This window comes from Camelus ferus, chromosome 10, assembly GCF_009834535.1.
Source record: "Camelus ferus isolate YT-003-E chromosome 10, BCGSAC_Cfer_1.0, whole genome shotgun sequence".
Classification (NCBI taxonomy): Eukaryota; Metazoa; Chordata; class Mammalia; order Artiodactyla; family Camelidae; genus Camelus; species Camelus ferus.
The window spans coordinates 32,331,573-32,346,424 of NC_045705.1; the positions used below are offsets into that span (position 1 = coordinate 32,331,573).

General features: G+C 35.1%; 2 protein-coding genes across 2 annotated transcripts; both read left to right on the forward strand.

Moving 5' to 3' along the window:
* Positions 1–843: 843 nt before the first annotated feature.
* On the forward strand, positions 844–1,912 carry LOC102517732 (olfactory receptor 1052). Its single transcript, XM_006189658.2, has one exon. The coding sequence runs from the start codon at positions 911–913 to the stop codon at positions 1,910–1,912; it is 1,002 nt and encodes a 333-aa protein (XP_006189720.2). The 5' UTR covers positions 844–910.
* Positions 1,913–7,232: 5,320 nt separating this feature from the next.
* On the forward strand, positions 7,233–8,129 carry LOC116666663 (olfactory receptor 1052-like). Its single transcript, XM_032490490.1, has one exon. The coding sequence runs from the start codon at positions 7,233–7,235 to the stop codon at positions 8,127–8,129; it is 897 nt and encodes a 298-aa protein (XP_032346381.1).
* The last annotated feature ends 6,723 nt before the right edge of the window (positions 8,130–14,852 follow it).

A 14,852-nucleotide genomic window follows, 5' to 3' on the forward strand; every position in this document is an offset into this window, starting at 1 on the left:
CTAAATTGTTTAAAATATTTATTTTGAAAATAAATATTAAAAAATTGTTCAATTTTACAGGCAAAATTAGGTCACAATCAATAAATATGTGTGGCTTAAGTGGAAACGATATTGCATATTCTAAGAAAGGTGTTGCAGCATCAAGGAAAACAAAGTGTTACAAAGAAGTAGCTGTATGGTTTGTAGGTTTGTTTTACTTTACAAGCTTGCTTTACTTTCTTCTCAGAAAAAGCATAAAGACTCTTTTTCCTGAGTCTCCTGAGTAAGGTATTTCTATTGGATAGCAAAGGCCAATTATAAGTTACTGTTCACCGTTTTCATATTCCAGCTCAGAACCCCCTCTCCCCCCATGCCTAATGAGCTCTCTTTTCAGGAGCTATTGCCTCTGGCTATTTTTGAAGAAAGACTCCAGAATTTTTTCATATTGGGGACTTGCCTTTCTTCACATCCCTGTTTAAAAAAAAATGTGGAGTGTGAACTTAACATGAAGTGGTTAAGTGGGAAAACTCAAGTTTAAATGTCACAATACCATTTATTCTTATATATTGATATAGTTGACACTGGCTACTATGAGATCCCAAGGAAGACGTTTTAAAGAGAGCTTCAATGGTACCATGGATTAAATTTCCAACTTCAGTCATTTATGCTTTATAAACTGGATTTTACACATTTTAGAATGAAATTCACTTAAGGTTTTAAATGCCTTCTGAATTCATCCCTAACTGAGACCCTAATGTTTTCTTTCTTCATGCATGGAGTTTCCTGATGGAGCAGGCAAATAAACAGTGCTTAAAGAGACTAGAAAATTTTAGTTAAAATTTTCTAATTTTATGGATAAAACAAGTAGAGCAGAGAAGTCAACAACTCAAGTCACTAAGTTAGGGATTCCAAACAGTCTTGATAACACCGCATGGTTACTTCTCAATTTATTCCAATCTCCTTATTGTTAACAGGTCCCAAGAAAAGTAAGCACATGGCTAATGTTAATTTCACACTGGTGACTGAACTTATCCTTTTGGGGCTGACAGATCGTGCTGATATGAAAATGGTCCTCTTCCTGTTGTTCCTGCTCACCTACACCATCTCCTTGGTGGGGAACCTAGGCATGCTCTTTCTCATCCAGATAACTCCCAAACTCCAGACACCCATGTATCATTTCCTTAGTTGCCTATCATTTGTTGATGCCTGCTATTCATCAGTCTTTGCACCCAAAATGTTACTGAACTTCTTCGTTGAACGGGAGACGATTTTATTCTCTGCATGCATTGTGCAATATTTTCTATTCGTGTCACTCCTGACCACGGAGGGCTTCCTGCTGGCAGCAATGGCTTATGACCGCTACATGGCCATCGTGAACCCTTTACTTTATACGGTGGCTATGACAAAAATGGTCTGTGTCACTCTAGTCATTGGATCGTGTGTAGGAGGTTTAATCAACTCTTTGACACACACGCTTGGTTTGCTGAAGCTGTCTTTCTGTGGGCCCAATGTCATCAGGCACTACTTCTGTGACCTTCCCCCACTGTTGAAGCTGTCATGTTCTGACACATCCATGAATGAGCTGTTGCTTTTAATCTTCTCTGGAGTTATTGCCATGATCACTTTCCTGACTGTGATGATCTCCTACGTCTTCATCGTCGCTGCCATCCTGAGGATCCGCTCAGCAGCAGGAAGATGCAAAGCCTTCTCCACGTGTGCTTCGCATCTTACGGCTGTGACCTTGTTCTATGGCTCTATAAGTTTCAGTTACATTCAACCAAGCTCCCAATACTCCTTAGAACAAGAAAAGGTGGTGTCTGTGTTTTATACTCTGGTGATTCCTACGTTAAACCCATTGATTTATAGCCTGAGAAACAAGGAAGTGAAGGATGCTGTGAAAAGAGTTAAAGAAATGAAATATATCCCTTGTTAATTTCATACCATATGGGCTCTAAAATAGTAGACAGACAAGTGCCTTGGATAATGAAATTTATATGAATTTACTAAAATTATGATTCCAAAGGACTCTTAGAGTTTATTTAATTGGAACCTTCTGTTTTACAATGGAAGAAAAAAGCCTGGAATAATGTCATAGTTGGCTGGTTACTGTGTAAACTAACCTAGTAAACCATCTTAAATCTAGGTTAGTTATTTCTGGACATTTGTTAACATTTTCATTCCTGTATGTGGGTAGAAATGAATATACACACACAGATATATAGACACACAAACACACACACAGAGATACAAACATAACATTCATAAATAGTGAAATATCTCTTAACTGGTTTTCTCTCTTGAGTACAGAAAAAAGCAAAATACTTTAAAAGCAGAAAGTACTAGTTCTTGAATTATCGAGTAAAACTGGTAGATACATGCTCCTAGAATTAGCCTGGATTATTTATAGTCAGATATTCTACAAAATAAAAGACATGCTCAAAAATAGAAGGTGGACTTGGTTTTGACACCTTTCCACTCACAGAGGTTAGCCTAAACCATTTCCTCTTTCCTGGCCTTGGTGTCCTTTACTACACGTGAAACTGCCACAGCTTTATTACCATTTCCCCTGGAAGAGCCACTAATTCTCAGAGAAAACTTACCCTGAAGAATTTTTCTTCATATTTAGGAAGGACGCCCCCAAGTTAATCAGAGAATCTTCAATAATCAGACTCAATTCTCCCTTTCCTTTAAGGCTCTTCCAACATCCTCTTTAGACATTAAACAAAAAACTTCCTTGAAGGTCATCTAGGTAGAAGAAAAGCACTGCTCTGTATTCTAAGCAGGGAAATCATGTGAAGTCAATTGTTTTCCCAGTGATTCAAATTATATGTACAGGAGCATAATGATAAAATTAGAACCCTAAATACTGATTGCCCCATAATGATCTCTTTTCCCCAAATTGCTGCAAAGTATCCTGTCTGGAAAATAAAAACAGTATTCTAAAGAATACTTGCATTTACAAGTAAAATTATATTTAATTTTTGGAGTCTGTTCTAAATACTGAAATAAATAGTGGCAGTTTGGCTAAGCAGTGCAGAGACAGCTGGATGCTCTGTATTATTAACCCATGTTTTTACAAGGCAGTCCGCCTGGATTAATCTTTATTTTTTCTTCTCAGTGACAGCCAAAATCACATAAACGAATGGTTCTGCTGTCTGTGAAGTTAGGAAATTGAAAGCTTATTGTATTAGACATTCATGAAAAGAAATTCATACGAAAGTTTACTTTTCGGAATAAAACAATCACACCACCACCACCACCAATTTTCCAAAATCATTTACTATATTATTTGAAATTGGGTGCTACAAGGATCCATTTATGCATGAGGCATTGATGTAAATGTATTTGTATGTAAGTCTTAATTTTCAGATTAAAATAAAAATAAAATAATAATGATAATAAGTAAACTTAATTTTACATAATTCATCACAATTTTTCGGGAGCATTAAATGTCTTATATCCGAGAATATGAAACACAAGAAATATTATAGGGGGAAAAAATTGAAACTCAGAAAAATAAATTGAGCTGTTTACAATTTTTAATAAGTTCTATTACAATATACACCCTATAGAACAGGGTGGCCTCCCAGCATGCAGACAAATAACACAGTTTTCTAAGTGTGAGAAGTGTGTGTGTGTGTGTGTGTGTGTGTGTGTATGTGTAGTGGGTGTTATTTTATGGGAAAAAAAGATTTTTGTTTTCTAGTACTGACCTTCAACTAACTCTAACAAACAGCTACCAGACTACACTATAAAACAGGAACTTGATGCTTAAATGAGAAAAAAACATTCCCATCCTAGAATTCTGAGGCAAACGGAGGGAGATTGTGCAGATGTGCAGAACGTAGATTGGAAAATGAGTAATATACCATTAATATGAAATGTATAAATATGAAAAGTTATAAACCTTCACTTTAATACACCATTAAAATTAAATATTCAGAAAGTAAATGAAATTGAGTTAAGCAGGTTCCAAATGTCCTTAAATGGCAGATATAATTAGTCAATAGCAAATAAATGGTTGACAAAGAAAAAGAAATACTCTCGCTAATAAAACTCGTCTAACATCCCCTGTGTGTTAGTCTGCAATACTGCTTCATTTTAAAATCACTGCAGATTTTCACCGCCTTTTCTCACGCAGCTGTGTGTATTCGTTTGGTGCATGTGACTCATCTTAGGGACTTACTCGTACAAGAATGTCCCTTCCTCCACTTCTACGTTTAGCTTACCATTTCACTCCACAGTTACCTCCTTTCTGTTTCCCAGTCTATCCCCCAAATATCAATCTATTCAGTATTTCTAAAATTTATTATTATGTTCAGCCACTATCATTACAAAAATGTTGAACCTGATATTTTAGTGTCTTAATTGACTAAATTACCCCAATATTAAAAGGCAATCCAGTGTATAAAAACACACACAGACCTGACTTCTGTTTAGTCATTGCTTCCCCTTCTTTTGAGTTCTCTCAAATTTAAATGTGTGTATTTTCCATAATTCATATCAATAACAATGTATTTATAGAAGAACATGGCCACCAACAGCTGGTACTTAGTGCTCTTTAAAACCAGTATGTATATACATATATAAAGCCTATATATATACTATTAAGTTCTGTAAATCATAATTACAGACACCAGTGGAGTTCATTTTTAATAATTCATTTTTTCCTTGTGGAGCCGCATCTAAGTGAGATAAGACACATGTGACAATTTTCTCTAAAACTGAGGAAAGGCCAAATACGTGAATTGCTATAATTTGACAAGATCATGCTGGGACATTGTTCTCCCAGGACTCTCTTTAGCTGTTTGATGAGACCTGGTGCTCACGGGACCCCTGTGGATGGCATCCCCCAAAGGCCCTGAGCCAAATATAAGCACAAGTCAGGAAACCAATAGGAGTGGCCAGGCTTCCTCTCAGCACCAGGTAGGGTCGCATATGTGTGTTCTAACAATTATAAATGCCTTTTCCTGTATTCAAAAAGAGCAACTCTCAAAAGACATTGTGAATAAAATGTGAAGATTATCATCTGCCTCAAATCCATCCCAGTTACTGAGATGACTGAAATCCAGTTAGACCATGACCAGGTCAATTGGCTTGCTTGAAGTCATTAGTGAGTTTATTCCATATTTCCTCAGGTAGCTGTGTTTATAACTTCACATAATTATGTCGGTTACAAGAGGGAATTTACTTAAATTCATTAAGATTGACTATTGCAAACTGTTGAATTTTGTTAAATCTGAGGAAAAGAGCAGCCATTTATTTGGTCCTGTTAGCAGAGCTAAATTTTAGACTCAAAGATTAACTGACTTTACAGTGAAAGGAAGTTCAGATGAAATTTACCAATTATTAAGTGAAAATTAAAGAGAAATACAAAATGAGTGAAATAAGAAATTTATCATCAAAGTAACAAATTGGTTTGTTTAAAAACAAAATCAAGGCAAATCTAACTAAACAAAACCAAACAAAAAAAGCAAAAATCCAAATAATCACTTTAGTCAAAGGCATCTGTCCAGTATGTCAGCAGAGTCCAGTCTCTGTTTTCCTTATTCGTTTTACTTTGAATAGACAGCAAACATTTGAGAGCATCCATGGTGAACCACCCTGTTTCCACATATTTTCTTATTTAAGTCTCACAACTACTGCTTGAGAAAGGTTTAGAGATGAATCTGATAGTTAGGCTGGGAAACCAAGAGTTAGACGTGCAATCACAGCTCAACGTGGTATAAAGTGACTAGTCGTTCTTTTTATATCTTGTATATCCAGTGTGAGAAAAATTAGACTCGGGCTGGTCTCCTAGCAAATGGAATTAATCAAAGTTATTTGGTAGCATGATTTGCAGAATTGTTATCAAATAACTTTCTTTATATAACACTGAAAATAAAGGGTAGAAATCCAAGCCCATTCACTCTGCATTCAGTATCAGGGAAATATTATTCCCAAAGCATGGATTGTGGAACAGTGTATTCATTAATATTTAGTGAAAATAGATTTGATTGTCAAATTAATATGAAATGTGTTCTGTATGTATTTATCTTATTGGAACTTGCAAAGCATAGTCAAATATTATGCATTCTTATAAGTCCTGCAATAAAGAAAGCTTTCCTTAAAAATTATTTAGCCAAGTGTTTCTCAAATACATTAGATACAGAATGTTGTTTTTCACATAGTTTTGGTTATATGATAAAAACTAAAATAAAGTTGATTTAATGATCTAACTTTTCCTGGATAAAAACCCAGATTCATATGTGAACTAATGTGCCAAAATCATCTGCATTGTCCTTGAAATTAAACTTGAGACCTAATTTTTTTTTCTTTTTTTTGTGTGCGGGTGGGGGGCAGTCATTTGGTTTATTTATTTATTTATTTTGATAGAGGTTTTGAGAATTGACCCCAGGACCTCATGCTTGCTAAGCACTCACTCTACCACTGAGCTCTATGCACCCCCTCTCGAGTTGAGATTTCTTGACTGTAGGGATTCAAACATGTGTTTGACTCAATCTTAATGCAAAAAATCTGCTGTGGTCTAATTTAACCCATTTGGTAATAAATGCTATAAGAAATCCGAGTATGGAGTGATAAATATCTTCTGGCATAGCAAAGAATGGCTTCCTGGAATAACTGAGTTTTAACCAATAAATGATGTTGTTCTGATAGAAAATTCTCATCTTCCATTTTTATGGATAATGATCAGTTTTATTAGATGATTTAATATACACATATGTATATTCTGCCCGTTTGTTATTTCTATTGTTTAACATGTCATGTGTATTTTTGCCTAAGTTAAAAAGATGTCACAGAGAATAATATTGCCAGATTCCCCAAGAATTTATCTGTTAAACATTGAGTTTTTTATTCTTTGTTAAGGGATCTTCTTTTTAAAACATGAGGTCCTTGTCTTGTGTTCTGGAATCTGAGATGCACTGTTATCCAACGTCCAACTCTGAACCTTCTCCGCTAAACTAAGATCACTATTACAGCTTTTCATGGGGATTTTACTTTCTCCAGGGGCTTCTATGTGGTACCTAATGCCAGTTTACAGCCCCTGGTGAGACTTTGATCCGAATAAAGTTTTGAATCAGGCTAACTTTCATATTTGCAAGAAGTGAATTGACTGTGATTTATTATTATTAACTAAAATCATGCAGTTTTCTAAAGATGCTGGTAGAACAAGGTCATGTTCAAGCTGCACTCTTTGCTTATTTTCTGTTTCCTCTCATTCCCTGTAGTCCCATCAGAGAGGAGCCACATAAATGGCTAACAGAAATGTCAGTGAGATAACTGAATTCATCCTCCTGGGGCTGACCGATGACCCTGAACTGAATACGGTCCTATTTGTGCTGTTTCTCTTGATTTATCTCATCACTGTAGTGGGCAACGTTTGGCTGACTGCAGTCATCCTGGCTAGTGCCCAGCTCCATTCTCCCAAGTACTTTTTCCTTAGCCAGTTGGCTTTCTTGGATTTCTGCTATTCCTTGGTCTTTATCCCTAAGATGCTGATGAACTACATAGCAGGACAGAGAGCCATCTCCTATTGTGGTTGCCTCCTTCAGTATTCCTTTGTCAGCATGCTCCTGACCACAGAATACTTCCTTCTGGCTGCAATGGCATTTGATTGGTACATTGCCATTTGCCGCCCCCTTCTCTACAAAGGTCTCATGACCCCTACACTCTGCATCCAACTGGTGACTGCGTCCTACCTAGTAGGTTGCATCAACTCACTCACCCATTTGAGTGGCTTGCTCAGTCTGTCTTTCTGTGGTCCCAATGTCATCAACCATTATTTTTGTGATATCCCACTGCTGTTTCAACTTTCCTGTTCTGATACCCAGTACAATGAGGCTTTATTTACAGTCCTCTCTGGGACCACATCAGTGGCTACCTTTCTGATGGTGGTTAGTTCCTATCTGGGCATCCTTCTCACTGTACTGAAGATACAGTCTCTGAGGGGCAGATACAAAGCCTTCTCCACATGGGTCTCCCACCTAATGGTAGTGACTCTCTTCTACGGAACAGTGATGTTTACTTATCTGGGGACCAGCTCTAGCTACCCACAGGATAGAGCCAAAATCCTGTCCGTGTTCTATACCCTTTTGCCACCAATATTAAATCTCCTGATTTACAATGTAAGAAACACAGAGGCCAAATAAGCAATGAAAAGAATTATTATGCAAAAACTATTTGCTCAGTGACTATAAGTTTTCAAGCAAAAAAAGTTTAAGAAATATTGATTGATGCTACATGTTTTTAGGTTTACTAATTAAGGGTCTGCGAATTAAACTGACAGTAGGAGGGTATAGCTCAGTGGCAGAGCACATGCTTAGCATGCATGAGGTCCTGGGTTCAATCCCCAGTACCTCCATTAAAAATAAATAAATAAATTTATCAAATTAAAAAAGATAAACTGACAAAAGGCAGATTGACAGGAGAATAGACAAAGTGCATTCATATAAATATGAATACAGACAAAAAAAAGTGGCTAGTTCAATAGTTAGAGATGAGGTTTATATACCTAATAATATAGGAAAGAGAGAGGGAGACATGGCTTCCATGGGAAAAACAAATGGGTTTCTAAGGGAACAAATGAGAGACAGGAAATTCTGTGACATCATTGTTTATGCAGGAGCAAGTGGTCATTCTGTCTTCCTCCTGGCAGACAAAGCAGTCCCAGGGACAGAGGATTTTATGGCAGCTTCATTCTCAGAAGTTCTGCCTTTAGTCAGATAAAGGAGGCTCAGAGAAAGCCTCTCTCCACATCAACTGAATCCAAGCTGGCTCCAGTTTAAAATAATTTTGTGCCACTGCATAATTTAGGTTCTTTCGATTCCTCAATTATTATTTTGAATCTCTACTAACTTCTTAAGTAATAAACTGACACCATCTTCTACAGATTGGTTAGTTACAGAATATGATTTTCAGTTTTAATTGGATATAGAAGAACCAGTAGTTGACAATCACACAAACATACATACAGAAAGATACGTACATGCACACACATGCACATACACATACTTCGAAAAGAATCAGTTACGGAGAGTGAAATCAGTCCTCCCTCTTTACAACTCTAGAGGAGCTGACCCATTTTACAGATGAGGAAACAAGTGATCAAGGGAGTTAAAAGCTTACCCAAGATCTGACAACATCCAACATTTGAGAGGTAGCGTTCAAACACACATATATTTGTGTACATGTTCACAGGCCTTCTCCCATTTTACATAAAGAAACACAACTTTCTGTATGCATTTTGTTTGCCATATTTACCTGGAACCTTTAAAATTTGAATATTTATCTTTAACAATAATGCCACAGGGACAGAAGAGTTTCTTTTCATGACAATTTCATTTCTGCCTGTTGTTTAACAGAAATACAAACATAGCAATGCAAAGGTTTTCCTTTATATCAGCCTATATTGGAATTCACTAAAAAAAAAATCAGCCTTTAGGAAATTTCCATTAAGTTGTACAGCTACTTGAAAATGCTGAAAGTTTTTTTTAAACAAAATGACTTGGAATCCCATATTGCTTATGTTCATATTATTGTCCTACTTACTCAGACAAGCATCAGAAACTCAGTCCTGCACCACTGTCATCACTATAGTTGTTAAGAGGGCGAACATAGTCTTTGCTGGCGACACCTTTGCAATGCGTAGGGAACAACAGTTTCAAATTTGTGGAAAGAATGCTGGTATTTATCAAATGGAATAACCCATAGTGCCTAGCAATAAATCTTATTCAAACTCTGTAAGTCTCTGGGCTTTTTTTTTTTCTTATTACTTGACAATTAAACTTATGTCAATATGTATCAAAGTGTTTTAAAGCAAATTGTATTTCATTGTTTCTATGTGGCCTATATTTTCTTCCAGAATAATCCCATTGTCAAATATTTTGATGGTATATCACCACAACTGCCACGTATTTTTTAAAAAATAAGTAATCACTGTTAATGTTAAACCAGGTTTTCAAAAGCAAAACTATTACTTAATGAGAGATTCCTTAGGACGTGACAAGTGCTGATTATGTCTCATAATCACAGACTAAAGTTCTAACGTACACAGAGCCTGCCAAATATCCACCTCGTGGGTTGTACACTTTGGGGTTTAATGTCTTACAAAGTAATTTATAGCAAAATGATGACGTCTGTGTGTAAAACTTAATCATTTTTCTAATTGCTTTCATCTTGACAGTTGTCTAATAATCAAATTCTTTGGTGAAACACATACTTTTTTTTATCTTGATACTTTACTCAATTACTTTCCAAAATATTTATGTAAAACTCAATGCCTTCATCAATGTCATTATTTTTATTTAAAAGTTTATAGTATAATGATAAAGGGATCCTTGGAGAAGCGGTTGTTTCTAGAGCGGGGTCCAGGAAAATAAATGATAAACCTGGAGCTCACTGCACTGTCAGGATGTAAGAAGTGGAAATAAATGAAAAAAACAAACAAAGAGCAGAGCACGTGGGAGTTGATTCAATGATGGTTCCATTAGCAAAGCTGGAATGAATTGAGCAGCAATGGAAGTGATGGGGGTATTGGATAATAACCCCCCAAAACAAAATAAGTATCAAAGAGTATATACTGCTATAAATAAATAAATAAGAAATAACAACTCTTCCTTACAGAATCATTTCAATTAAAATACGTTGAAAGACTAAGGGAAATGGAAATTTACTATGAAAACACCACCATAATAATTGTTAGAGGCAATATGTTGATGGATGCCAACAAGTATAAATAAAATATTTTGTCTTCCATATTTATGTAATTTATATAAATTACATATGAAAGAAAATTAAATAAATAATGTTAATATTCCATATACATGTTAGTTTATATAAATTACATAGTAAAGAATCTAACTTTACAGTAAAGAAGCCTGGCAGACACTATTTTATAATTTTTCTTGCCAGGGGGAGGTAATTAGACTTGTTTATTTATTTTCAGAGGAGGCCCTGGAGATTGAACCCAGGACCTCATGCACGCTAGGCAGGTGCTCTACCACTTGAGCTGTACACTCCCCTTCCCCCTAACAGACACTACTTCAAGTGATCAAGTTTAACATCACTAGAAATACCATTTAACATCCTGTATCCTCTAATAATATGAAAAGGACATGCATATCACCTCACTGGAACTTTTTTCTCATAATGAATAACTTCAGGTTAATCATGAGAAAACATCAGGCAAACTTAAACTGAGAGACAGTCTGTAAAACACTTGACCAACAATCTTGAAAAGTGTCAGTCATGAAAGAACAGGAAAGAAAATGGGAAAGTCACAGACTGAAACATTTAAAGAGACATGACACTAATTGCAGAGTGATATTCTGAATTGGATCCTGGAAGAGTAAAAGGGACTCTGGGGGAAAACTGGTGAAATTGAATAAAATGTGTAGTTTTGTTAACATTGCTGTATCAATGTGAATTTCTTTGTGTTAGTTATTATGCTCTAGTTATGTAAGATGTTAACATTCATGAAACTGGGTAAAGAGTGTGTTGAAATTATGTAAGTTGAAAAAAATTAACTAAAAAGTTAAATATAGCTGGTTAACAACTAGAACTTAAAATGGGTTTATAAGAAATATGAATTGAATTAAGTAAGCATTTACTACATGCCCATTAATCCTATAGTGCAGTCAACTCTAGTCTTAATTCCAGGCATACACTGGTAGGTATGAACATATTAGCTCACCAAATATCAGACTATTAAAGAACCGAGGCAAGTTTTGCATCTTGAATCTTGAAAGAAGCAATCAACTCTAAGTAACTTAAAAGTAGAGACAATATGCTCATCTTTGCAGTCCCACACAAACCATAGTATCTGTCATTTAATAGTGCTTAAAGTGTATTGAAAGAATAAGTAAGAAATGGTTGGAAATTTGAGATTACAGGTATACAATTCAGTATTTTCAAAGGTTTCTTTTCTCAAGACACATACTAGAGGGGAAAAAGAGTAGTAATCATTTCTTTTGTCCTAATATCTAAATATGTTGATTACCAGTAAGTGATATGGCCCATTTATAACAGTTTTTATTCTTTTTTTTTAAATCTCTAATGTGACAAGTAGGATTAGAGATGTGTGGTTTTCCTCCCCAATGTAGAATCTATCTTGTCTCAACATACGATTTCATCATATTAAATATCTTCTAAAAATAAGTAAAATAAGAGACCATAATGATAACAGTAGAAAAGTCACTTAATCTGGCAAGCCTGTGAGATCCTTTTAAGCTAGTGTTTGGAAACAGTCCATGGACCTCAGGCATTTTGAAAAAGTCACATTTTGGGGTCAATTTCAGACCTACCAATTCAGAGTCATTATAGGGGTGTCACTTAGGAAATTGCTTGAAAAAATAAACAAACAACAAATAGAATAATAATGTAATTAAAGTTTTTCAAAGTACTGACCTATCAGCTGAACATGAAACAGAGAGAATGACCTTTAATTTTACTTAAGGTTCTTTTTGCTTGTTTTCCTAGATGGCATACGTAGTCTCACCCTATTTTGTGTGTATGTACCATTAAGCACAGTCAGTTAAAAATCACAGTGTCTGTATTAAAAATAAATACATACATGACTGTTTGACATAGGTGGTAACATAATTTCAATGTATATTAACACTATTAAATCAGTAGCTGGAAATGCTCCCTGCTTTTGCTGAGAGACCAGCAAAACCCCAGACAGGGGCAATGGTTATTGATACTCTCTAATACCATGTATTTCACATATATTTCCTAATGCTTTAAAAAAGATGTATATATACACACACACATACATATAATATCAAAATAAACATAAGTTTTAAAACTACATTAATTACATATCTCAATATGTCTATGGCCATTTAAACTGAAAAACACAAAGCTGAGGAACATTTACTTCCGAACTTTTCCACTGGAGATGCATTCTAGGCAAATTACAAATAAACCTTGGGGCACAATTAAAATACAACCCTCAAGAGATCGAAAATGCTAATTGACCAATTTCTTTATGATATAACTTTGCAAGTTTAAAAAGAGATGCTGGTATACTAGATTTCAGAAGACAATCCTTTTTTTAAATGGGACTGCTTTAGAAATACACTAAGAACAAAATTAATCCTGAATACAAATCTAAGTTTGACCTAAAAAAAAATAGATTTTAATTCTCAAGAAGACACACAAAAATAAACAATTATTTTGTTAATTCTGTTCTTATTTTTATCTTATCAATGGAAGGTAATATATGCATTATCCATAACTGTCATCGAAACTATCCACATTTTTCCATCAACTTCCTAATACCAACAGGGGTGCATTATATAGGAAACAGAGCCCTGTGCTAACAGCAGCAGCAACAGCAAACACAACAGACACAAGCCGTTATACAGAGAATTCACGGGATTCAGATTTGTAGAGGAGAGAGATCTAGCCATATGCCAAAAACTAATGGTGGATTTTGCAAAGGTTGCAAAATGTTTTCTCTTCTTATTGTCTGAACATAAACCTGAAAATAGATGGAAGAGAGCTGAGAGAGAAAGGGTTTTCCTTTTGATGACTCAATACCAGGTAAGTCTAATTTTATCATTCTCTTCTTTATTGTGTGCGTGCGGGTGTGTGTGTGTGTGTGTGTGTGTGTGTGTGTGTGTGTGTTTCTTACACTGAGAAACATTTTCTTTTTACATGCCTGCATCTTCCAGTGAGCTTTAAGAATGGTGCCAGGCAAGACAAACTGCCTTCGTTGACTAAAAGCTACTTAAAGGAATGAATGGATAAACAAATAGGAGCATTGTGAATGTGGGAGACCCTAAATGATTAAGTATACTTAACCAAGCAGAGTGCTAAATGTCTGAAACGAACTTGCATTAATATCATGCTAGTTTCAGTTTTTATTTATCACATACTTATGTCAATTGAATTAGGCAAATAAGTTCTCTAATTTCTAGTGAAATCACCTTATGTTTTAATTTTTTGTTTTAAATATAACAAATCACATTCCTTTTACCATTTGTAGGCTTTTTATTATTGAAAATCACTATTTGGCAATGAATTAGTTATTACCTAATGTTATAGATAACCATGTGCTTCACGATGGAAACAAACATGGTCACTAACCACACATACCAAACAATCTGGCTATGTGACAGGGTAAGTTCCTCGTTTGGTGGTAGCGAACCAACAGAAAGAAAGGACATGTGGTAGAAAAAGGTATAACAAAGTTTAGCATTAACACATAAAATAAGCAAGAAGTTGCTTTCCTGTTATATCTATGTGTAAGTTTTATATGCTTTATGTATTAATAAAATATATTTTACATATCATATAAAAATTGTATATATATTTTATAAAATTTAACAAAGCTTTATCGATTCCAAGGAATTATTTGATGTGTCCATCTAAGATATTATTAAGCTCTTAAAATAACCCTAAAAAGTGTCATTAGGAAGACTGCCACAAAAAGATATTGAATTCACAAATAATAGCACCTCCTTTCCTAAACAACCTTTATATTTTCTGAGAATACCATACAACTAGTAGGTAAATTTCTAAGTATATGATTTGGGGCCCAGAGATACAGTAGGGTTGAAGATGGTATATCTCAGGAAAAATCCTTCAAAAGTCACGCCTGATAAATATCTTTGAGTGCAAAGAAAGCCACAGGATTGTGAACTTGGAATTTTTTTTTTCAATCAGCATGTCTGTTCTCTTACAAAAAAAAAAGAAAATCATGTATAAATTTTCAATTAACTTAAAGTCATTAAATATTTGCTCCCCATCTGTCACTCTTTCATTATGAGTCTAAGTCAACACTGGCTATCAGGTCCTTAGAGTCGAATCCTTCTCTAACTTCTGTCATTGTTACTCAGCAGGTAAGTCAGAGGCCTGGCTTGATAAAA

Bases quoted from the DNA above. Each gene is read 5' to 3' on its own strand.
- LOC102517732 (XM_006189658.2), top strand. From the start codon at position 911: ATGGTTACTTCTCAATTTATTCCAATCTCCTTATTGTTAACAGGTCCC.
- LOC116666663 (XM_032490490.1), top strand. From the start codon at position 7,233: ATGGCTAACAGAAATGTCAGTGAGATAACTGAATTCATCCTCCTGGGG.